This window comes from Patiria miniata, unplaced genomic scaffold, assembly GCF_015706575.1.
Source record: "Patiria miniata isolate m_02_andy unplaced genomic scaffold, ASM1570657v1 HiC_scaffold_8, whole genome shotgun sequence".
Taxonomy (NCBI): Eukaryota; Metazoa; Echinodermata; class Asteroidea; order Valvatida; family Asterinidae; genus Patiria; species Patiria miniata.
Window position 1 is genome coordinate 3,391,218 of NW_024037075.1, and position 25,623 is coordinate 3,416,840.

General features: G+C 39.1%; 1 protein-coding gene across 1 annotated transcript in view; it reads left to right on the forward strand.

Annotated features, from left to right (window-relative positions):
- The window catches only part of LOC119719662 (mucin-2-like), a gene marked incomplete at its 3' end in the record, with an annotated part of 43,399 nt that overhangs the window by 15,114 nt on the left and 2,662 nt on the right, over positions 1-25,623 (forward strand). The window contains exons 17-67 of the mRNA XM_038189160.1: positions 611-773; positions 1,758-1,998; positions 2,714-2,763; positions 3,334-3,387; positions 3,715-3,852; positions 4,650-4,936; positions 5,150-5,264; positions 5,590-5,643; positions 5,890-5,943; positions 6,189-6,242; positions 6,489-6,542; positions 6,790-6,843; positions 7,220-7,357; positions 8,154-8,440; positions 8,654-8,768; positions 9,093-9,131; positions 9,378-9,431; positions 12,577-12,630; positions 13,030-13,098; positions 13,414-13,620; positions 13,809-13,877; positions 14,193-14,399; positions 14,588-14,656; positions 14,972-15,178; positions 15,367-15,435; positions 15,751-15,957; positions 16,146-16,214; positions 16,530-16,736; positions 16,927-16,995; positions 17,311-17,517; positions 17,705-17,773; positions 18,088-18,294; positions 18,481-18,549; positions 18,865-19,071; positions 19,260-19,328; positions 19,643-19,849; positions 20,038-20,106; positions 20,422-20,628; positions 20,817-20,885; positions 21,201-21,407; positions 21,595-21,663; positions 21,979-22,185; positions 22,373-22,441; positions 22,757-22,963; positions 23,152-23,220; positions 23,536-23,742; positions 23,931-23,999; positions 24,315-24,521; positions 24,710-24,778; positions 25,094-25,300; positions 25,489-25,557. Of these exons, the coding sequence (XP_038045088.1) occupies positions 611-773; positions 1,758-1,998; positions 2,714-2,763; positions 3,334-3,387; positions 3,715-3,852; positions 4,650-4,936; positions 5,150-5,264; positions 5,590-5,643; positions 5,890-5,943; positions 6,189-6,242; positions 6,489-6,542; positions 6,790-6,843; positions 7,220-7,357; positions 8,154-8,440; positions 8,654-8,768; positions 9,093-9,131; positions 9,378-9,431; positions 12,577-12,630; positions 13,030-13,098; positions 13,414-13,620; positions 13,809-13,877; positions 14,193-14,399; positions 14,588-14,656; positions 14,972-15,178; positions 15,367-15,435; positions 15,751-15,957; positions 16,146-16,214; positions 16,530-16,736; positions 16,927-16,995; positions 17,311-17,517; positions 17,705-17,773; positions 18,088-18,294; positions 18,481-18,549; positions 18,865-19,071; positions 19,260-19,328; positions 19,643-19,849; positions 20,038-20,106; positions 20,422-20,628; positions 20,817-20,885; positions 21,201-21,407; positions 21,595-21,663; positions 21,979-22,185; positions 22,373-22,441; positions 22,757-22,963; positions 23,152-23,220; positions 23,536-23,742; positions 23,931-23,999; positions 24,315-24,521; positions 24,710-24,778; positions 25,094-25,300; positions 25,489-25,557 (6,490 nt within the window). The remainder of the gene's footprint in view (positions 1-610; positions 774-1,757; positions 1,999-2,713; positions 2,764-3,333; positions 3,388-3,714; positions 3,853-4,649; positions 4,937-5,149; positions 5,265-5,589; positions 5,644-5,889; positions 5,944-6,188; positions 6,243-6,488; positions 6,543-6,789; positions 6,844-7,219; positions 7,358-8,153; positions 8,441-8,653; positions 8,769-9,092; positions 9,132-9,377; positions 9,432-12,576; positions 12,631-13,029; positions 13,099-13,413; positions 13,621-13,808; positions 13,878-14,192; positions 14,400-14,587; positions 14,657-14,971; positions 15,179-15,366; positions 15,436-15,750; positions 15,958-16,145; positions 16,215-16,529; positions 16,737-16,926; positions 16,996-17,310; positions 17,518-17,704; positions 17,774-18,087; positions 18,295-18,480; positions 18,550-18,864; positions 19,072-19,259; positions 19,329-19,642; positions 19,850-20,037; positions 20,107-20,421; positions 20,629-20,816; positions 20,886-21,200; positions 21,408-21,594; positions 21,664-21,978; positions 22,186-22,372; positions 22,442-22,756; positions 22,964-23,151; positions 23,221-23,535; positions 23,743-23,930; positions 24,000-24,314; positions 24,522-24,709; positions 24,779-25,093; positions 25,301-25,488; positions 25,558-25,623) is intronic.

Sequence of the window (25,623 nt, forward strand, 5' to 3'; positions counted from 1 at the left end):
AGGACACTTTCAATGACAGTACAAAGGAAGCATGTTTTCGGTGGTTTTTAATAGAAATAGTATTGAAAATTTAAAAGAAGAGGAGTTATATTAATTACATTGCGCCCCTATTCATCTCGCACTTCATGCGCTGCCTCCTTTGTTCCGATCAGCATCACCCCTTCCTTCTCACTCCCCTCGTTCCTTCCGCCCAATCCCTTCACTTTGATCATCGCCTGCTGCCACACTAGCTTGGTACATTCCTTATTGATTTCTCCTTCCATTCTTGCATGCCGGTGTGTGCCCTACATGTTTGTTTCTTGTGCCACTGTCATGTGCCCCTAGCAGGTCTTGTTAAGACCGAAAAGTCAGGGCAGCTAATTTGGTTGAGTTAAATTATGGCTTACTATTGTTAATTCACGTGTATTGAATGGGAGGCGTTTCGTAATATTATTTCAGAATAAGTGATTCGTATATAGAATTGACAACGACTTCTCTATATTTCCGAGTAAGTTTCTGTTTTCAAGTGGCAATGATTTAAATCTGGGTTGAAATCTTAAGGTCATATATAACTAAAAGTAAATCCAGCAATCGCTAATTGTCTCAACTGTTTTTTTTTTCCGGGATCAAGGTCGACCCCGAACCATTTATTGAAGATTGCGAGTATGATACATGTGAATGCAACCGAGGAGGTGATTGCGAATGCATGTGCACTGTCCTCACCAACTACGCCAAACGCTGCGGTGAGCTGGGCGTGATCCCGGGCAACTGGAGATACAACCTAAGCAGATGTGGTAAGTCTCTTGTAGGAATATGCCTTGACCAAATTTTTCATGATTTTTGTACTATACAACATTTGCAACTGCTGTAATTTAAAAAAAAGGATTGATTTGGTTGTTATTACATTTAATCACTTAAAGCTCAAATTGTTTATAAGCAGAAATTTCGAATCAACTGGGTCCATTTAGAAATATTAAAGTCGAGCAGTCCCTCTGCATAGCATACTGTCGCACGCAGAGCACTTTGAGCCTAGGAAATACATGAAAAATATGTGTACACAATGCCCATAGACATGGTTGGGATACATAATACCTGAAGGCTAGAATAAACCAATTAGATCACGGGATTTCTAACCAATTGGCAAGCAGGACAAGTTTGCAGCTTTCCATTCAGGATGGGGTGATCTTCAGCCAATGAGAAATGGGCGGCAAGGCACATTTGGCGAACCGAGCCACAGGCATTGCGCAATTTTGGCGGCAACCCTAGCGTGCAGTCACTTTTGTCTCGGTCTCCAACGGACAAACACTGGACTAATTGAAAGGGTCTCCAAAATTGCCCAACACTATGGCTCTCAGAATTCTTTACTGAAGAATATTTTGATCTTTTATTCATGAGCTCGGCGGATGGATTTAGGTCCTATTTACCGGTGTGCACCCTTCTTCACTTATGTATGTATATCCTCTCCGTTCACAAGTACCCCCTCACCGGCAAAGAAAGCACTCGAGAATGACCGATCGACACCATCTTGCCTGACTGCAATTTTGCCGCGACGCGCGGGGGTACCATGTACAACTGCGTGTACATAGTACAAATCCCCTGGTGCACGTGCGTCACACACACGGAACGGTGCGCGTCAACCAGCTAAATGTCCCACCCACGAGACGTCGTTGTTGGTAAAAAGGGCGCCCTCTTTTGTTGGCGCACGGAGCCCACACAGACAGTTTATCAAAGGGTCAGGAATCCTTTACTGGCAACTCCTTGTCTACTTCAACCGACAGAATTTATGTGTAAGGACGGGATGGAGTATACTACATGCGGGGAAATCTGTGAGGGCACCTGTCAGGGGGAAGATTTGAAGCGAACTTTCAACTGTAAGATGAGCTGTGTGGAAGGATGTCATTGCATCAAGGGCACCAAGATGTGGAAAGATGAGTGCGTGAAGACGCCTGTCTGCCCATGTATCTACGACGGCAAGGAGGTGCCACCTGGCTACACTGTCATTGAGGACTGCCGAACTTGGTAAGACTCATTCAAATTTCATGGCTCAGCTTGATTGCCCTTAGCGAACATTCCCTGCTTACTGCGTCACAAATGTAGTTAGCGAGGTTTGTTTTTCTTAAACGCATGTGCAGAGACATCGGTCAAAAAGGATTCTGTGATGTCCGTGGAAACTTAAATGAAGAATCTTCGTCGACTAAAACTATATATATCACGCTGCCACCATTCCAGTCATGTTCAGCATCAAACAATACCGAAGGATAATGATTTTTGTGTTTGTGCAAAAAGGAACCAGACTATATTTTTCTTTCCAGCCTCGATTTTGGTTACGTTGATTTAAATGGGAAAAAAAAACCCAAGATGGCCACAACATGATAATGGTCTATTGAATGTAATTTTGCTAGGGTTACGGAGGTATGTCTTTAAGACCCTTATTCTCTCCACTTGGACAAGTGTTTTTAATACAAGCACTTTACAGTTTCCTCTAAATTAAAATTTACGATATAGGCATCCCAACCGAGCAAGGGTATCAAGGAGAAATCATACAAATTGACAAAAACTATGGCTGCCTTTGTATTTGGTACTTTCTGTACTAACGAATACAGAAAATGATGTTTTCACAGTGAATAAATTTCAGTGCATAATAGAGTTTCATTCCACAATATTTTGGCACGATCAGTAAAAAAAAAGGACCGAACAAATTACGAGAGTCTATTTTTCATTTCCTTTTTGGCAGCACCTGCAAGGAGGGACGGATGCAATGCAGCGGGTCAAGTTGTACAACAGGTACTTGTATTTGTCTTCTGGCAGAGAATGCGCGAACCTGATACTTAAACTTAAAAAGAAGTTACAAGAGTGCTCAACTCCTTTGAATATGCCTGAAATTTAAGCTTGGAAGTGTTTGTGTAAATAGTACTTCCTTTACATATAACAGATGATTTTTTGGTGGCTAACAGTGCACGCTTTAAAAGTTCAGTTTTCCTGAAGGATTTCTAAGGCTTGCGTCTATTATTACGCTGCAGTAGAGTCAGGTGGTAAACTGAACTGCTCAGGGACATAGCAAACACGAACAAGTATTCAATCAAACAAGTGTTCCGATATTCTCCAATGATTGACAAGGGGATGATTTTAAACGTGCATGCGCAAATGTCTCGATTGGAATTTTTAGATCCTCGGGAGTTGGGTCGTTTGTTTGAAACTATCCTCTGTAGTAAGTTTGTGCGCTTAGTCTGTGGGAGAATGTTATATTAAAGGGACAAAGGGAAACACATAACATTGTCCTGGAGAGTATGGTAAAACAACAGTGTGTGTGTGTTTTAACAGGTTATATCACAATTTTTACTTTTTTTCCGGCAGAAGAAATTACAACAGAAGCAGAAGCAACAGAAACTACACCTCTCACCACAAAAGGTTAGTAGATACGAGCAACTAAAAATATGCCTGTTTAAACACCAACATTAGGTAGAAAAGAGGCATGGGAAACGCCATTGTCACTTGCACTCTTGAAAGCCGTTCATCATTTAAAAATCATATTTCTCTTTGATAGTCAATTGCGGCCTCGTTTGCGTCTGTGAGCTGGACTGTGATGGTATACTCCTGAACCACAACTGTCCTCGTTATGTTTCTTCCTACTTTATAACTTGCACCAAGTGTCCACAAGGCACACAGAGGAGTGAGAATGAAGCGTATTACGTAAAAGAGTGTGTATCTCAATATCTCAAACTCATTCATTATCAGAGGAGTCAACATCAGCAGTGAGCACAACAGAATCTACGACTGAAGCAACGGAAGCAACGGCAGTGCCGACAAGCATCGTGGAAACTACCTTGACCACTGAAACTACGACATTCACTGAAACTACCACTCCAGTGCCAAGTAACTTCTTTTGTTATTTTCACTGTAACGACGGACATGCTGATTACAGAAACAATCAACGGACGCTTATATTAAAGAACTGCTGGGTGCCATCTCACCTGTAACTGCTTGTATATGTACACTGTAGATCATATGAACAGTGAACAAGCAACATGCACCTCTGATCAGTCCTTCATATGCTGTCACTCTTAGGTTATACAGCATGTCTCCCAAAAACAATGTAGCAGTGAAATGACATTTGTTTCTGAGGAAACTAAGTCGTGGAGCTGGTGGTTTGTAAATCAATTACCTTGAGATGGTAGAGTGCTTCTTTACCCTTGACGGGATTTTTTGTTTGGTGTGATGTTGACCTTTTTTTTGAAAGTCATGGCAAACCCTAGACTGTCAAAATCTGGGCCACTTTTTAAGATTAACTGACGAATGAAAGGCTTTTATAGACATTCTTGATAATAATGAATGCCTTTCATCAGATGCCAGATAATCTGAAGAGTATCCCAACTTGAAATTCGAGTCCTTTCATTTAATAAGCTGTATCTCTAGACTAGGGTGTCAAAATGAAATTAGATAAAAGAGCATTGTGTAAAGTACTTACTATATCTACAGACTCTGTAGATACGTTTTGCAAAAGGGGAGTGCCAGTACTTTTAATAATGATGGATTCATAAGTCCATAGTCCACGTTTTTCTTCGTCTTTTATTCAGTAAGCTACAGCCCGAGTGTGCTCTCAGTATTGATGTGGAGTATGCAATTTATATTATGTCTGTTTTATTTTCGTTTGTCGTTTTTGTTTTACATAGATTGCTTCGAAAAGTGTCACGTTGTGGAACCTATTCAGTGTGAAGATCAAGAGGATGAAAACTATGATCAGCAGTCCCCTCCATTCAAAACAGACAGCTTTTGTCGTCCCGATTCCCTACATTTGAAGACTTACCCCTGTAACTGCGAAGAAGGGTATCTCCGAGACTACAGCGATGACCAGAATGAAAAATCCCTGCAATACCAGATTGGCTTCGCCTGGGACACATACATGTGCGTGAAAATCGAAGATTGTCCTGATTGTGTTCTCAATGGTGAAACGTACGAGGTCAGTTTCCGTTATGTTTTTGTCGGGCATTAGAGAATTTAACAAGAACACCATCAGATCCGAATAAAACAAAATAGAACTTGCTTGCATGTTATTCCTCATTCCATCATTCTCGTATTCGACATTTAGCTTTTATCATTTTGTTTGTACTCTCACCTTCAAACAAATCTTTAAAATAATCAACATATAAGGATTGTTAAATCTTATTACCAGCGTGAAGAAGAAGTCATATTTGGATGTGACCTTTGCAAATGCCAGTCTGGAAGCAGCGAAGACAATACATATGAGATGATCTGTAAACCCATTCCTGGATGTACAACAACTACAGGTATCATTACGAATACCCTTTTCTTGTTTGGTTTTGTTAATTTTCTTTTGACAAGTGTTCAATATGACACATAGTCGCAGATTTTTTTTTTTTACATAAGACAACCTGAGCTTCTAGCTTTGATACTAACATTAGGTAGAAAAGAGGCATGGGAAACGCCATTGTCACTTGCACTCTTGAAAGCCGTTCATAAGTTGAAACTCATATTTCTCTTTGAAAGTCAATTGCGGCCTCGATTGCGCCTGTGAGCTGGACTGTGATGTACTCCTGAATCACAACTATGTGTTTTAAAAGGTTGTATAACAATTTTTTCTTTTTCCGGCAGAACAAATTACAACAGAAGCAGAAACAACAGAAACTCCACCTCTCACCACAAAAGGTTGGTAGATACGTGCAACTAAAAATATGCCAGTTTAGACACCAACATTAGGTAGAAAAGAGGCATGGGAAACGCAATTGTCACTTGCACTCTTGAAAGCCGTTCATAAGTTAAAAATCATGTTTCTCTTTGATAGTCAATTGCGGCCTCGATTGCGTCTGTGAGCTGGATTGTGATGGTATACTCCTGAACCACAACTGTGTGTTTTAACAGGTTGTATAACATTTTTTCCTTTTTTTCTGGCAGAAGAAATTACAACAGAAGCAGAAGGAACAGAAACAGCACCTCTCACCACAAAAGGTTAGTAGATACGAGCAACTAAAATATGCCTGTTTAAACACCAACATTAGGTAGAAAAGAGACATGGGAAACGCCATTGTCACTTGCACTCTTGAAAGCCGTTCATAAGTTAAAAATCCTATTTCTCTTTGATAGTCAATTGCGGCCTCGATTGCGCCTGTGAGCTGACTGTGATGGTATACTCCTTAACCACAACTGTGTGTTTTAACAGGTTGTATAACAATTTTTCCTTTTTTTTCCGGCAGAAGAAATTACAACAGAAGCAGAAGGAACAGAAACAGCACCTCTCACCACAAAAGGTTAGTAGATATGAGCAACTAAAAATATGCCTGTTTAAACACCAACATTAGGTAGAAAAGAGACATGGGAAACGCCATTGTCACTTGCACTCTTGAAAGCCGTTCATAAGTTAAAAATCCTATTTCTCTTTGATAGTCAATGGCGGCCTCGGTTGCGCCTGTGAGCTGGACTGTGATGGCATACTCCTGAACCACAACTATGTGTTTTAAAAGGTTGTATAACAATTTTTACTTTTTTTCCGGCAGAACAAATTACAACAGAAGCAGAAGCAACAGAAACTCCACCTCTCACCACAAAAGGTTAGTAGATACGTGCAACTAAAAATATGCCAGTTTAGACACCAACATTAGGTAAAAAAAAGAGGCATAGGAAACGCAATTGTCATTTGCACTCTTGAAAGCTGTTCATAAGTTAAAAATCCTATTTCTCTTTGATAGTCAATTGCGGCCTCGATTGCGTCTGTGAGCTGGACTGTGATGGTATACTCCTGAACCACAACTATGGGTTTTAACAGGTTGTATAACAATTTTTACTTTTTTCCGGCAGAACAAATTACAACAAAAGCAGAAGCAACAGAAACTACACCTCTCACCACAAAAGGTTAGTAGATACGAGCAACTAAAAATATGCCTGTTTAAACACCAACATCATAAAAGAGGCATGGGAAACGCCATTGTCACTTGCACTCTTGAAAGCCGTTCAAGAGTGTGTATCGACCGAAGCTCCACCAATGACGAAAACCGAGCAACCAACAACAGGTACTGAAAACACTCATTATTGGCCATAAAAGAAAGGTTCAATCCTTGTTAAGGTTCGAACATGCAACAACATCATCAGAAATTGTGTTTTGCTTGAAGAGAATATGTTCCGTGCATAGGTAAGCTTTCATGAAATAAGTAATGTCTCCAGTAACGTTTTAAATCCACGATTTGAGGCCATTATGAACTTTCAATACCTCAAACTCGTTCATTATCAGAGGAGTCAACATCAGCAGTGAGAACAACAGAATCTACGACTGAAGCAACGGAAGCAACGGCAGTGCCAACAAGCACCGTGGAAACTACCTTGACCACTGAAACTACGACATTCACTGAAACTACCACTCCAGTGCCAAGTAACTACTTTTGTTATTTTCACTGTCAAGACGGACATGCTGATTACAGAAACAATCAACGGACGCTTATATTAAAGAACTGCTGGGTACCATCTCACCTGTAACTGCTTGTATATGTACACTGTAGATCATATGAACAGTGAACATGCAACATGCTCCTATGATTAGTCCTTCATATGCTGTCACTCTTAGGTTAAAAAGCATGTCTCCCAAATACTTTGTAGCAGTCAAATGACATTTGTTTCTGAGGAAACTAAGTCGCGGAGCTGGTGGTTTGTAAAACAATTACCTTGAGATGGTAGAGTGCTTCTTTACCCTTGACGGGATTTTTTGTTTGGTGTGATGTGGACCTTTTTTTTGAAAGTCATGGCAAACCCTAGACTGTCAAAATCTGGGCCACTTTTTAAGATTCACTGACGAATGAAAGGCTTTTATAGACATTCTTGATAATAATGAATGCCTTTCATCAGACGCCAGATAATCTGAAGAGTATCCCAACTTGAAATTCGAGTCCTTTCATTTAATAAGCTGTATCTCTAGACTAGGGTGCCCCAATAATATTGGATAAAAGAACATTGTGTAAAGTACTTACTATACCTACATACTCTGTAGATACGTTTTGCAAAAGGGGATGCCAGTACTCTTAATAATGATGGGTTCATAAGTTCATAGTCCACGTTTTTCTTCTTCTTTTATTCAGTAAGCTACAGCCCGAGTGTGCTCTCAGTATTGATGTGGAGTATGCAATTTATATTATGTCTGTTTTATTTTCGTTTGTCGTTTTTGTTTTACATAGATTGCTTCGAAAAGTGTCACGTTGTGGAACCTATTCAGTGTGAAGATCAAGAGGATGAAAACTATGATCAGCAGTCCCCTCCATTCAAAACAGACAGCTTTTGTCGTCCCGATTCCCTACATTTGAAGACTTACCCCTGTAACTGCGAAGAAGGGTATCTCCGAGACTACAGCGATGACCAGAATGAAAAATCCCTGCAATACCAGATTGGCTTCGCCTGGGACACATACATGTGCGTGAAAATCGAAGATTGTCCTGATTGTGTTCTCAATGGTGAAACGTACGAGGTCAGTTTCCGTTATGTTTTTGTCGGGCATTAGAGAATTTAACAAGAACACCATCAGATCCGAATAAAACAAAATAGAACTTGCTTGCATGTTATTCCTCATTCCATCATTCTCGTATTCGACATTTAGCTTTTATCATTTTGTTTGTACTCTCACCTTCAAATAAATCTTTAAAATAATCAACATATAAGGATTGTTAAATCTTATTACCAGCGTGAAGAAGAAGTCATATTTGGATGTGACCTTTGCAAATGCCAGTCTGGAAGCAGCGAAGACAATACATATGAGATGATCTGTAAACCCATTCCTGGATGTACAACAACTACAGGTATCATTACGAATACCTTTTTCTTGTTTGGTTTTGTTAATTTTCTTTTGACAAGTGTTCAATATGACACATAGTTGCAGATTTTTTTTTTTAAATCAGACAACCTGAGCTTCTAGCTTCGATACTAACATTAGGTAGAAAAGAGGCATGGGAAACGCCATTGTCACTTGCACTCTTGAAAGCCGTTCATAAGTTAAAACTCATATTTCTCTTTGAAAGTCAATTGCGGCCTCGATTGCGCCTGTGAGCTGGACTGTGATGTACTCCTGAATCACAACTATGTGTTTTAAAAGGTTGTATAACATTTTTTTCTTTTTCCGGCAGAACAAATTACAACAGAAACTCCACCTCTCACCACAAAAGGTTGGTAGATACGTGCAACTAAAAATATGCCAGTTTAGACACCAACATTAGGTAGAAAAGAGGCATGGGAAACGCAATTGTCACTTGCACTCTTGAAAGCCGTTCATAAGTTAAAAATCATGTTTCTCTTTGATAGTCAACTGCAGCCTCGATTGCGTCTGTGAGCTGGACTGTGATGGTATACTCCTGAACCACAACTGTGTGTTTTAACAGGTTGTATAACAATTTTTCCTTTTTTTCCGGCAGAAGAAATTACAACAGAAGCAGAAGGAACAGAAACAGCACCTCTCACCACAAAAGGTTAGTAGATACGAGCAACTAAAAATATGCCTGTTTAAACACCAACATTAGGTAGAAAAGAGACATGGGAAACGCCATTGTCACTTGCACTCTTGAAAGCCGTTCATAAGTTAAAAATCCTATTTCTCTTTGATAGTCAATGGCGGCCTCGGTTGCGCCTGTGAGTTGGACTGTGATGGCATACTCCTGAACCACAACTATGTGTTTTAAAATGTTGTATAACAATTTTTACTTTTTTTCCGGCAGAACAAATTACAACAGAAGCAGAAGCAACAGAAACTACACCTCTCACCACAAAAGGTTAGTAGATACGTGCAACAAAAATATGTCTGTTTAGACACCAACATTAGGTAAAAAAGAGGCATAGGAAACGCAATTGTCATTTGCACTCTTGAAAGCTGTTCATAAGTTAAAAATCCTATTTCTCTTTGATAGTCAATTGCGGCCTCGATTGCGTCTGTGAGCTGGACTGTGATGGTATACTCCTGAACCACAACTATGGGTTTTAACAGGTTGTATAACAATTTTTTTTTTTCCGGCAGAACAAATTACAACAAAAGCAGAAGCAACAGAAACTACACCTCTCACCACAAAAGGTTAGTAGATACGAGCAACTAAAAATATGCCTGTTTAAACACCAACATCATAAAAGAGGCATGGGAAACGCCATTGTCACTTGCACTCTTGAAAGCCGTTCAAGAGTGTGTATCGACCGAAGCTCCACCAATGACGAAAACCGAGCAACCAACAACAGGTACTGAAAACACTCATTATTGGCCATAAAAGAAAGGTTCAATCCTTGTTAAGGTTCGAACATGCAACAACATCATCAGAAATTGTGTTTTGCTTGAAGAGAATATGTTCCGTGCATAGGTAAGCTTTCATGAAATAAGTAATGTCTCCAGTAACGTTTTAAATTCACGATTTGAGGCCATTATGAACTTTCAATACCTCAAACTCGTTCATTATCAGAGGAGTCAACATCAGCAGTGAGAACAACAGAATCTACGACTGAAGCAACGGAAGCAACGGCAGTGCCAACAAGCACCGTGGAAACTACCTTGACCACTGAAACTACGACATTCACTGAAACTACCACTCCAGTGCCAAGTAACACTTTTGTTATTTTCACTGTCAAGACGGACATGCTGATTACAGAAACAATCAACGGACGCTTATATTAAAGAACTGCTGGGTACCATCTCACCTGTAACTGCTTGTATATGTACACTGTAGATCATATGAACAGTGAACATGCAACATGCTCCTATGATTAGTCCTTCATATGCTGTCACTCTTAGGTTAAAAAGCATGTCTCCCAAATACTTTGTAGCAGTCAAATGACATTTGTTTCTGAGGAAACTAAGTCGCGGAGCTGGTGGTTTGTAAAACAATTACCTTGAGATGGTAGAGTGCTTCTTTACCCTTGACGGGATTTTTTGTTTGGTGTGATGTGGACCTTTTTTTTGAAAGTCATGGCAAACCCTAGACTGTCAAAATCTGGGCCACTTTTTAAGATTCACTGACGAATGAAAGGCTTTTATAGACATTCTTGATAATAATGAATGCCTTTCATCAGACGCCAGATAATCTGAAGAGTATCCCAACTTGAAATTCGAGTCCTTTCATTTAATAAGCTGTATCTCTAGACTAGGGTGCCCCAATAATATTGGATAAAAGAACATTGTGTAAAGTACTTACTATACCTACATACTCTGTAGATACGTTTTGCAAAAGGGGATGCCAGTACTCTTAATAATGATGGGTTCATAAGTTCATAGTCCACGTTTTTCTTCTTCTTTTATTCAGTAAGCTACAGCCCGAGTGTGCTCTCAGTATTGATGTGGAGTATGCAATTTATATTATGTCTGTTTTATTTTCGTTTGTCGTTTTTGTTTTACATAGATTGCTTCGAAAAGTGTCACGTTGTGGAACCTATTCAGTGTGAAGATCAAGAGGATGAAAACTATGATCAGCAGTCCCCTCCATTCAAAACAGACAGCTTTTGTCGTCCCGATTCCCTACATTTGAAGACTTACCCCTGTAACTGCGAAGAAGGGTATCTCCGAGACTACAGCGATGACCAGAATGAAAAATCCCTGCAATACCAGATTGGCTTCGCCTGGGACACATACATGTGCGTGAAAATCGAAGATTGTCCTGATTGTGTTCTCAATGGTGAAACGTACGAGGTCAGTTTCCGTTATGTTTTTGTCGGGCATTAGAGAATTTAACAAGAACACCATCAGATCCGAATAAAACAAAATAGAACTTGCTTGCATGTTATTCCTCATTCCATCATTCTCGTATTCGACATTTAGCTTTTATCATTTTGTTTGTACTCTCACCTTCAAATAAATCTTTAAAATAATCAACATATAAGGATTGTTAAATCTTATTACCAGCGTGAAGAAGAAGTCATATTTGGATGTGACCTTTGCAAATGCCAGTCTGGAAGCAGCGAAGACAATACATATGAGATGATCTGTAAACCCATTCCTGGATGTACAACAACTACAGGTATCATTACGAATACCCTTTTCTTGTTTGGTTTTGTTAATTTTCTTTTGACAAGTGTTCAATATGACACATAGTCGCAGATTTTTTTTTTTTACATAAGACAACCTGAGCTTCTAGCTTTGATACTAACATTAGGTAGAAAAGAGGCATGGGAAACGCCATTGTCACTTGCACTCTTGAAAGCCGTTCATAAGTTGAAACTCATATTTCTCTTTGAAAGTCAATTGCGGCCTCGATTGCGCCTGTGAGCTGGACTGTGATGTACTCCTGAATCACAACTATGTGTTTTAAAAGGTTGTATAACAATTTTTTCTTTTTCCGGCAGAACAAATTACAACAGAAGCAGAAACAACAGAAACTCCACCTCTCACCACAAAAGGTTGGTAGATACGTGCAACTAAAAATATGCCAGTTTAGACACCAACATTAGGTAGAAAAGAGGCATGGGAAACGCAATTGTCACTTGCACTCTTGAAAGCCGTTCATAAGTTAAAAATCATGTTTCTCTTTGATAGTCAATTGCGGCCTCGATTGCGTCTGTGAGCTGGATTGTGATGGTATACTCCTGAACCACAACTGTGTGTTTTAACAGGTTGTATAACATTTTTTCCTTTTTTTCTGGCAGAACAAATTACAACAGAAGCAGAAGCAACAGAAACTCCACCTCTCACCACAAAAGGTTAGAAGATACGTGCAACTAAAAATATGCCGGCTTAAACACCAACATTAGGTAGAAAAGAGGCATGGAAAACGCAATTGTCACTTGCACTCTTGAAAGCCGTTCATAAGTTAAAAATCCTATTTCTCTTTGATAGTCAATTGCGGCCTCGATTGCGTCTGTGAGCTGGACTGTGATGGTATACTCCTGAACCACAATTGTTCCAGTAATGTTCTTTCTTACTGTACAACTTGCACCAAGTGTCCACAAATGTTGATCATTGTAAAGATGCAAACATGCACCAACTTTTATAAAATGAGTCCTAGCAATCGTGTTTTGCTTGAAAACATAATGTTTTATGCAACACGTTTCTAGGACATTATTCACTTTCCATATCTGAAAATCGTTCATTATCAACAGAGTCAACGACAGCAGTCAGCCCAACAAAGTCTACAACTGAATCAACAACAGCGGAAACTACCACTCCATGTAACTACTTTCTCATTTTGTTATCTTCAATAAAATAGAAAAGCTGGAATTCGACACTCACATGATTAATCGATGAACATACTTGTAGTTAAGAATGATCTCAGTAGAATCCAAAACACATCTGTGCAATCATGATATGCTATAGTAGTCTCCTATTTATTGGTTTGGTGCTTTCAAAGTGAATGAATTTAATTTTTGTGTGTGTACACGTCGAATTTGAATATTTGATTAGTCGACAAATGATGAATGATGATGTTGAATCAATCACTTACCTAACTCGAGAAGTTTCTAAGTTATTTACGTTGCTGTCGACAGCCTTTTGTGACGACAACTGCGTCTGTACGGTGAACTGTGATGGTAAACTCGTGAACAAAGCCTGCCGACGTCAGGTTCCTCGCAACTGCAGGATTTGCACTTGTCCACAAGGCACACGGAGGAGTAGGAACGAAGCGTTTTGCAAACAACCGCCAGAAGACTGTAGAACCACTCCAGCAACGCCTGAAACGGAGCAACCAACAACAGGTGCTCAATCACTTATAATATATTTTATTGGCTTTAAAATGTTGATCATTGTAAAGATGCGAACATGCACCAAATTTTATATAATGAGTCCTAGCAATCGTGTTTTGCTTGAAAACATAATGTTTTATGCAACACGTTTCTAGGACATTATTCACTTTCCATATCTGAAAATCGTTCGTTATCAACAGAGTCAACGACAGCAGTCAGCCCAACAAAGTCTACAACTGAATCAACAACAGCGGAAACTACCACTCCATGTAACTACTTTCTCATTTTGTTATCTTCAATAAAATAGAAAAGCTGGAATTCGACACTCACATGATTAATCGATGAACATACTTGTAGTTAAGAATGATCTCAGTAGAATCCAAAACACATCTGTGCAATCATGATATGCTATAGTAGGCTCCTATTTATTGGTTTGGTGCTTTCAAAGTGAATGAATTTAATTTTTGTGTGTGTACACGTCGAATTTGAATATTTGATTAGTCGACAAATGATGAATGATGATGTTGAATCAATCACTTACCTAACTCTAGAAGTTTCTAAGTTATTTACGTTGCTGTCGACAGCCTTTTGTGACGACAACTGCGTCTGTACGGTGAACTGTGATGGTAAACTCGTGAACAAAGCCTGCCGACGTCAGGTTCCTCGCAACTGCAGGATTTGCACTTGTCCAGAAGGCACACGGAGGAGTAGGAACGAAGCGTTTTGCAAACAACCGCCAGAAGACTGTAGAACCACTCCAGCAACGCCTGAAACGGAGCAACCAACAACAGGTGCTCAATCACTTATAATATATTTTATTGGCTTTAAAATGTTGATCATTGTAAAGATGCGAACATGCACCAACTTTTATATAATGAGTCCTAGCAATCGTGTTTTGCTTGAAAACATAATGTTTTATGCAACACGTTTCTAGGACATTATTCACTTTCCATATCTGAAAATCGTTCGTTATCAACAGAGTCAACGACAGCAGTCAGCCCAACAAAGTCTACAACTGAATCAACAACAGCGGAAACTACCACTCCATGTAACTACTTTCTCATTTTGTTATCTTCAATAAAATAGAAAAGCTGGAATTCGACACTCACATGATTAATCGATGAACATACTTGTAGTTAAGAATGATCTCAGTAGAATCCAAAACACATCTGTGCAATCATGATATGCTATAGTAGGCTCCTATTTATTTGTTTGGTGCTTTCAAAGTGAATGAATTTAATTTTTGTGTGTGTACACGTCGAATTTGAATATTTGATTAGTCGACAAATGATGAATGATGATGTTGAATCAATCACTTACCTAACTCGAGAAGTTTCTAAGTTATTTACGTTGCTGTCGACAGCCTTTTGTGACGACAACTGCGTCTGTCCGGTGAACTGTGATGGTAAACTCCTGAACAAAGCCTGCCGACGTCAGGCTCCTCGCAACTGCAGGATTTGCACTTGTCCACAAGGCACACGGAGGAGTAGGAACGAAGCGTTTTGCAAACAACCGCCAGAAGACTGTAGCACCACTCCAGCAACGCCTGAAACGGAGCAACCAACAACAGGTGCTAAATCACTTATAATATATTTTATTGGCTTTAAAATGTTGATCATTGTAAAGATGCGAACATGCACCAACTTTTATATAATGAGTCCTAGCAATCGAATTTTGCTTGAAAACATAATGTTTTATGCAACACGTTTCTAGGACATTATTCACTTTCCATATCTGAAAATCGTTCATTATCAACAGAGTCAACGACAGCAGTCAGCCCAACAAAATCTACAACTGAATCAACAACAGCGGAAACTACCACTCCATGTAACTACTTTCTCATTTTGTTATCTTCAATAAAATGGAAAAGCTGGAATTCGACACTCAAATGATTAATCGATGAACATACTTGTAGTTAAGAATGATCTCAGTAGAATCCAAAACACATCTGTGCAATCATGATATGCTATAGTAGGCTCCTATTTATTGGTTTGGTGCTTTCAAAGTGAATGAATTTAATTTTTGTGTGTGTACACGTCGAATTTGAATATTTGATTAGTCGACAAATGATGAATGATGATGTTGAATCAATCACTTACCTTACTCGAGAAGTTTCTAAGTTATTTACGTTGCTGTCGACAGCCTTTTGTGACGACAACTGCGTCTGTCCGGTGAACTGTGATGGTAAACTCCTGAACAAAGCCTGCCGACGTCAGGCTCCTCGCAACTGCAGGATTTGCACTTGTCCACAAGGCACACGGAGGAGTAGGAACGAAGCGTTTTGCAAACAACCGCCAGAAGACTGTAGCACCACTCCAGCAACGCCTGAAACGGAGCAACCAACAACAGGTGCTAAATCACTTATAATATATTTTATTGGCTTTAAAATGTTGATCATTGTAAAGATGCGAACATGCACCAACTTTTATATAATGAGTCCTAGCAATCGAATTTTGCTTGAAAACATAATGTTTTATGCAACACGTTTCTAGGACATTATTCACTTTCCATATCTGAAAATCGTTCATTATCAACAGAGTCAACAACAGCAGTCAGCCCAACAAAATCTACAACTGAATCAACAACAGCGGAAACTACCACTCCATGTAACTACTTTCTCATTTTGTTATCTTCAATAAAATGGAAAAGCTGGAATTCGACACTCACATGATTAATCGATGAACATACTTGTAGTTAAGAATGATCTCAGTAGAATCCAAAACACATCTGTGCAATCATGATATGCTATAGTAGGCTCCTATTTATTGGTTTGGTGCTTTCAAAGTGAATGAATTTAATTTGTGTGTGTGTACACGTCGAATTTGAATATTTGATTAGTCGACAAATGATGAATGATGATGTTGAATCAATCACTTACCTTACTCGAGAAGTTTCTAAGTTATTTACGTTGCTGTCGACAGCCTTTTGTGACGACAACTGCGTCTGTCCGGTGAACTGTGATGGTAAACTCCTGAACAAAGCCTGCCGACGTCAGGTTCCTCGCAACTGCAGGAGTTGCACTTGTCCAGAAGGCACACGGAGGAGTAGGAACGAAGCGTTTTGCAAACAACCGCCAGAAGACTGTAGCACCACTCCAGCAACGACTGAAACGGAGCAACCAACAACAGGTGCTAAATCACTTATTATATATTTTATTGGCTTTAAAATGTTGATTATTGTAAAGATTCGAACATGCACCAACTTTTATATAATGAGTCCTATAGCAATCGAGTTTTGCTTGAAAACAAAATGTTTTATACAACACGTTTCAATGACATTATTCACTTTCCATGTCTGAAAATCGTTCAATATCAACAGAGTCAACGACAGCAGTCAGCCCAACAGAATCTACAACTGAAGCAACAACACCGCAAACTACCACTCCATGTAACTACTTTCTCATTTTGTTGTCGTCAATAAAATGGAAAAGCTGGAATTCGACACTCACATGATTCATCGATGAACAAAATTGTAGTAAAGAATGATCTCAGTAGAATCCAAAACACATCTGTGGATCATGATATGCTTATAGTAGGCTCCTAGTTATTGGTTTTGTGCTTTCAAAGTGAATAAATTTAATTTTCGTGTGTGTACACAGCGAATTTGAATGTTTGATTAGTCGACAAATGATGAATGATGATGTTGAATCAATCACTTACCTAACTCTAGAAGTTTCTAATTTATTAACGTTGCTGTCGACAGCCTTTTGTGACGACAACTGCGTCTGTCCGGTGAACTGTGATGGTAAACTCCTGAACAAAGCCTGCCGACGTCAGGTTCCTCGCAACTGCAGGAGTTGCACTTGTCCAGAAGGCACACGGAGGAGTAGGAACGAAGCGTTTTGCAAACAACCGCCAGAAGACTGTAGCACCACTCCAGCAACGACTGAAACGGAGCAACCAACAACAGGTGCTAAATAACTTATAATATATTTTATTGGCTTTAAATGTTGATCATTGTAAAGATGCGAACATGCACCAACTTTTATATAATGAGTCCTAGCAATCGAGTTTTGCTTGAAAACATAATGTTTTATGCAACACGTTTCTAGGACATTATTCACTTTCCATATCTGAAAATCGTTCATTATCAACAGAGTCAACGACAGCAGTCAGCCCAACAAAATCTACAACTGAATCAACAACAGCGGAAACTACCACTCCATGTAACTACTTTCTCATTTTGTTATTTTCAATAAAATGGAAAAGTTGGAATTCGACACTCACATGATTCATCGATGAACATACTTGTAGTTAAGAATGATCTCAGTAGAATCCAAAACACATCTGTGGAATCATGATATGCTATAGTAGGCTCCTAGTTATTGGTTTTGTGCTTTCAAAGTGAATGAATTTAATTTTTGTGTGTGTACACGCGAATTCGAATATTTGATTAGTCGACAAATGATGAATGATGATGTTGAATCAATCACTTACCTAACTCGAGAAGTTTCTAAGTTATTTACGTTGCTGTCGACAGCCTTTTGTGACGACAACTGCGTCTGTCCGGTGAACTGTGATGGTAAACTCCTGAACAAAGCCTGCCGACGTCAGGTTCCTCGCAACTGCAGGATTTGCACTTGTCCACAAGGCACACGGAGGAGTAGGAACGAAGCGTTTTGCAAACAACCGCCAGAAGACTGTAGCACCACTCCAGCAACGCCTGAAACGGAGCAACCAACAACAGGTGCTAAATCACTTAAAATATATTTTATTGGCTTTAAAATGTTGATCATTGTAAAGATGCGAACATGCACCAACTTTTATATAATGAGTCCTAGCAATCGATTTTGCTTGAAAACATAATGTTTTATGCAACACGTTTCTAGGACATTATTCACTTTCCATATCTGAAATCGTTCATTATCAACAGAGTCAACGACAGCAGTCAGCCCAACAAAATCTACAACTGAATCAACAACAGCGGAAACTACCACTCCATGTAACTACTTTCTCATTTTGTTATCTTCAATAAAATGGAAAAGCTGGAATTCGACACTCACATGATTAATCGATGAACATATTTGTAGTTAAGAATGATCTCAGTAGAATCCAAAACACATCTGTGCAATCATGATATGCTATAGTAGGCTCCTATTTATTGGTTTGGTGCTTTCAAAGTGAATGAATTTAATTTTTGTGTGTGTACACGTCGAATTTGAATATTTGATTAGTCGACAAATGATGAATGATGATGTTGAATCAATCACTTACCTAACTCGAGAAGTTTCTAAGTTATTTACTTTGCTGTCGACAGCCTTTTGTGACGACAACTGCGTCTGTCCGGTGAACTGTGATGGTAAACTCCTGAACAAAGCCTGCCGACGTCAGGTTCCTCGCAACTGCAGGATTTGCACTTGTCCACAAGGCACACGGAGGAGTAGGAACGAAGCGTTTTGCAAACAACCGCCAGAAGACTGTAGCACCACTCCAGCAACGCCTGAAACGGAGCAACCAACAACAGGTGCTAAATCACTTATAATATATTTTATTGGCTTTAAAATGTTGATCATTGTAAAGATGCGAACATGCACCAACTTTTATATAATGAGTCCTAGCAATCGAGTTTTGCTTGAAAACATAATTTTTTATGCAACACGTTTCTAGGACATTATTCACTTTCCATATCTGAAAATCGTTCATTATCAACAGAGTCAACGACAGCAGTCAGCCCAACAAAATCTACAACTGAATCAACAACAGCGGAAACTACCACTCCATGTAACTACTTTCTCATTTTGTTATCTTCAATAAAATGGAAAAGCTGGAATTCGACACTCACATGATTATCGATGAACATACTTGTAGTTAAGAATGATCTCAGTAGAATCCAAAACACATCTGTGCAATCATGATATGCTATAGTAGGCTCCTATTTATTGGTTTGGTGCTTTCAAAGTGAATGAATTTAATTTTTGTGTGTGTACACGTCGAATTTGAATATTTGATTAGTCGACAAATGATGAATGATGATGTTGAATCAATCACTTACCTTACTCGAGAAGTTTCTAAGTTATTTACGTTGCTGTCGACAGCCTTTTGTGACGACAACTGCGTCTGTCCGGTGAACTGTGATGGTAAACTCCTGAACAAAGCCTGCCGACGTCAGGTTCCTCGCAACTGCAGGATTTGCACTTGTCCAGAAGGCACACGGAGGAGTAGGAACGAAGCGTTTTGCAAACAACCGCCAGAAGACTGTAGCACCACTCCAGCAACGACTGAAACGGAGCAACCAACAACAGGTGCTAAATCACTTATAATATATTTTATTGGCTTTAAAATGTTGATCATTGTAAAGATGCGAACATGCACCAACTTTTATATAATGAGTCCTAGCAATCGAGTTTTGCTTGAAAACATAATGTTTTATGCAACACGTTTCTAGGACATTATTCACTTTCCATATCTGAAAATCGTTCATTATCAACAGAGTCAACGACAGCAGTCAGCCCAACAAAGTCTACAACTGAATCAACAACAGCGGAAACTACCACTCCATGTAACTACTTTCTCATTTTGTTATCTTCAATAAAATGGAAAAGCTGGAATTCGACACTCACATGATTAATCGATGAACATACTTGTAGTTAAGAATGATCTCAGTAGAATCCAAAACACATCTGTGCAATCATGATATGCTATAGTAGGCTCCTATTTATTGGTTTTGTGCTTTCAAAGTGAATGAATTTAATTTTTGTGTGTGTACACGTCGAATTTGAATATTTGATTAGTCGACAAATGATGAATGATGATGTTGAATCAATCACTTACCTAACTCGAGAAGTTTCTAAGTTATTTACGTTGCTGTCGACAGCCTTTTGTGACGACAACTGCGTCTGTCCGGTGAACTGTGATGGTAAACTCCTGAACAAAGCCTGCCGACGTCAGGTTCCTCGCAACTGCAGGAGTTGCACTTGTCCACAAGGCACACGGAGGAGTAGGAACGAAGCGTTTTGCAAACAACCGCCAGAAGACTGTAGCACCACTCCAGCAACGACTGAAACGGAGCAACCAACAACAGGTGCTAAATCACTTATTATATATTTTATTGGCTTTAAAATGTTGATTATTGTAAAGATTCGAACATGCACCAACTTTTATATAATGAGTCCTAGCAATCGAGTTTTGCTTGAAAACAAAATGTTTTATACAACACGTTTCAATGACATTATTCACTTTCCATGTCTGAAAATCGTTCAATATCAACAGAGTCAACGACAGCAGTCAGCCCAACAGAATCTACAACTGAAGCAACAACACCGCAAACTACCACTCCATGTAACTACTTTCTCATTTTGTTGTCGTCAATAAAATGGAAAAGCTGGAATTCGACACTCACATGATTCATCGATGAACAAACTTGTAGTAAAGAATGATCTCAGTAGAATCCAAAACACATCTGTGGATCATGATATGCTTATAGTAGGCTCCTAGTTATTGGTTTTGTGCTTTCAAAGTGAATAAATTTAATTTTCGTGTGTGTACACAGCGAATTTGAATGTTTGATTAGTCGACAAATGATGAATGATGATGTTGAATCAATCACTTACCTAACTCTAGAAGTTTCTAATTTATTAACGTTGCTGTCGACAGCCTTTTGTGACGACAACTGCGTCTGTCCGGTGAACTGTGATGGTAAACTCCTGAACAAAGCCTGCCGACGTCAGGTTCCTCGCAACTGCAGGAGTTGCACTTGTCCAGAAGGCACACGGAGGAGTAGGAACGAAGCGTTTTGCAAACAACCGCCAGAAGACTGTAGCACCACTCCAGCAACGACTGAAACGGAGCAACCAACAACAGGTGCTAAATAACTTATAATATATTTTATTGGCTTTAAATGTTGATCATTGTAAAGATGCGAACATGCACCAACTTTTATATAATGAGTCCTAGCAATCGAGTTTTGCTTGAAAACATAATGTTTTATGCAACACGTTTCTAGGACATTATTCACTTTCCATATCTGAAAATCGTTCATTATCAACAGAGTCAACGACAGCAGTCAGCCCAACAAAATCTACAACTGAATCAACAACAGCGGAAACTACCACTCCATGTAACTACTTTCTCATTTTGTTATCTTCAATAAAATGGAAAAGCTGGAATTCGACACTCACATGATTCATCGATGAACATACTTGTAGTTAAGAATGATCTCAGTAGAATCCAAAACACATCTGTGGAATCATGATATGCTATAGTAGGCTCCTAGTTATTGGTTTTGTGCTTTCAAAGTGAATGAATTTAATTTTTGTGTGTGTACACGTCGAATTCGAATATTTGATTAGTCGACAAATGATGAATGATGATGTTGAATCAATCACTTACCTAACTCGAGAAGTTTCTAAGTTATTTACGTTGCTGTCGACAGCCTTTTGTGACGACAACTGCGTCTGTCCGGTGAACTGTGATGGTAAACTCCTGAACAAAGCCTGCCGACGTCAGGTTCCTCGCAACTGCAGGATTTGCACTTGTCCACAAGGCACACGGAGGAGTAGGAACGAAGCGTTTTGCAAACAACCGCCAGAAGACTGTAGCACCACTCCAGCAACGACTGAAACGGAGCAACCAACAACAGGTGCTAAATCACTTAAATATATTTTATTGGCTTTAAAATGTTGATCATTGTAAAGATGCGAACATGCACCAACTTTTATATAATGAGTCCTAGCAATCGAATTTTGCTTGAAAACATAATGTTTTATGCAACACGTTTCTAGGACATTATTCACTTTCCATATCTGAAAATCGTTCATTATCAACAGAGTCAACGACAGCAGTCAGCCCAACAAAATCTACAACTGAATCAACAACAGCGGAAACTACCACTCCATGTAACTACTTTCTCATTTTGTTATCTTCAATAAAATGGAAAAGATGGAATTCGACACTCACATGATTAATCGATGAACATATTTGTAGTTAAGAATGATCTCAGTAGAATCCAAAACACATCTGTGCAATCATGATATGCTATAGTAGGCTCCTATTTATTGGTTTGGTGCTTTCAAAGTGAATGAATTTAATTTTTGTGTGTGTACACGTCGAATTTGAATATTTGATTAGTCGACAAATGATGAATGATGATGTTGAATCAATCACTTACCTAACTCGAGAAGTTTCTAAGTTATTTACGTTGCTGTCGACAGCCTTTTGTGACGACAACTGCGTCTGTCCGGTGAACTGTGATGGTAAACTCCTGAACAAAGCCTGCCGACGTCAGGCTCCTCGCAACTGCAGGATTTGCACTTGTCCACAAGGCACACGGAGGAGTAGGAACGAAGCGTTTTGCAAACAACCGCCAGAAGACTGTAGCACCACTCCAGCAACGACTGAAACGGAGCAACCAACAACAGGTGCTAAATCACTTATAATATATTTTATTGGCTTTAAAATGTTGATCATTGTAAAGATGCGAACATGCACCAACTTTTATATAATGAGTCCTAGCAATCGAATTTTGCTTGAAAACATAATTTTTTATGCAACACGTTTCTAGGACATTATTCACTTTCCATATCTGAAAATCGTTCATTATCAACAGAGTCAACGACAGCAGTCAGCCCAACAAAATCTACAACTGAATCAACAACAGCGGAAACTACCACTCCATGTAACTACTTTCTCATTTTGTTATCTTCAATAAAATGGAAAAGCTGGAATTCGACACTCACATGATTCATCGATGAACATACTTGTAGTTAAGAATGATCTCAGTAGAATCCAAAACACATCTGTGCAATCATGATATGCTATAGTAGGCTCCTATTTATTGGTTTGGTGCTTTCAAAGTGAATGAATTTAATTTTTGTGTGTGTACACGTCGAATTTGAATATTTGATTAGTCGACAAATGATGAATGATGATGTTGAATCAATCACTTACCTAACTCGAGAAGTTTCTAAGTTATTTACGTTGCTGTCGACAGCCTTTTGTGACGACAACTGCGTCTGTCCGGTGAACTGTGATGGTAAACTCGTGAACAAAGCCTGCCGACGTCAGGTTCCTCGCAACTGCAGGATTTGCACTTGTCCACAAGGCACACGGAGGAGTAGGAACGAAGCGTTTTGCAAACAACCGCCAGAAGACTGTAGCACCACTCCAGCAACGACTGAAACGGAGCAACCAACAACAGGTGCTAAATCACTTATAATATATTTTATTGGCTTTAAAATGTTGATCATTGTAAAGATGCGAACATGCACCAACTTTTATATAATGAGTCCTAGCAATCGAGTTTTGCTTGAAAACATAATGTTTTATGCAACACGTTTCTAGGACATTATTCACTTTCCATATCTGAAAATCGTTCATTATCAACAGAGTCAACGACAGCAGTCAGCCCAACAAAATCTACAACTGAATCAACAACAGCGGAAACTACAACTCCATGTAACTACTTTCTCATTTTGTTATCTTCAATAAAATGGAAAAGCTGGAATTCGACACTCACATGATTAATCGATGAACATACTTGTAGTTAAGAATGATCTCAGTAGAATCCAAAACACATCTGTGCAATCATGATATGCTATAGTAGGCTCCTATTTATTGGTTTTGTGCTTTCAAAGTGAATGAATTTAATTTTTGTGTGTGTACACGTCGAATTTGAATATTTGATTAGTCGACAAATGATGAATGATGATGTTGAATCAATCACTTACCTAACTCGAGAAGTTTCTAAGTTATTTACGTTGCTGTCGACAGCCTTTTGTGACGACAACTGCGTCTGTCCGGTGAACTGTGATGGTAAACTCGTGAACAAAGCCTGCCGACGTCAGGCTCCTCGCAACTGCAGGATTTGCACTTGTCCACAAGGCACACGGAGGAGTAGGAACGAAGCGTTTTGCAAACAACCGCCAGAAGACTGTAGCACCACTCCAGCAACGCCTGAAACGGAGCAACCAACAACAGGTGCTAAATCACTTATAATATATTTTATTGGCTTTAAAATGTTGATCATTGTAAAGATGCGAACATGCACCAACTTTTATATAATGAGTCCTAGCAATCGAGTTTTGCTTGAAAACATAATGTTTTATGCAACACGTTTCTAGGACATTATTCACTTTCCATATCTGAAAATCGTTCATTATCAACAGAGTCAACGACAGCAGTCAGCCCAACAAAGTCTACAACTGAATCAACAACAGCGGAAACTACCACTCCATGTAACTACTTTCTCATTTTGTTATCTTCAATAAAATGGAAAAGCTGGAATTCGACACTCACATGATTAATCGATGAACATACTTGTAGTTAAGAATGATCTCAGTAGAATCCAAAACACATCTGTGCAATCATGATATGCTATAGTAGGCTCCTAGTTATTGGTTTTGTGCTTTCAAAGTGAATGAATTTAATTTTTGTGTGTGTACACGTCGAATTTGAATATTTGATTAGTCGACAAATGATGAATGATGATGTTGAATCAATCACTTACCTAACTCGAGAAGTTTCTAAGTTATTTACGTTGCTGTCGACAGCCTTTTGTGACGACAACTGCGTCTGTCCGGTGAACTGTGATGGTAAACTCCTGAACAAAGCCTGCCGACGTCAGGTTCCTCGCAACTGCAGGATTTGCACTTGTCCACAAGGCACACGGAGGAGTAGGAACGAAGCGTTTTGCAAACGACCGCCAGAAGACTGTAGCACCACTCCAGCAACGACTGAAACGGAGCAACCAACAACAGGTGCTAAATCACTTATAATATATTTTATTGGCTTTAAAATGTTGATCATTGTAAAGATGCGAACATGCACCAACTTTTATATAATGAGTCCTAGCAATCGAGTTTTGCTTGAAAACAAAATGTTTTATACAACACGTTACAATGACATTATTCACTTTCCATGTCTGAAAATCGTTCAATATCAACAGAGTCAACGACAGCAGTCAGCCCAACAAAATCTACAACTGAATCAACAACAGCGGAAACTACCACTCCATGTAACTACTTTTTCATTTTGTTAACTTCAATAAAATGGAAAAGATGGAATTCGACACTCACATGAT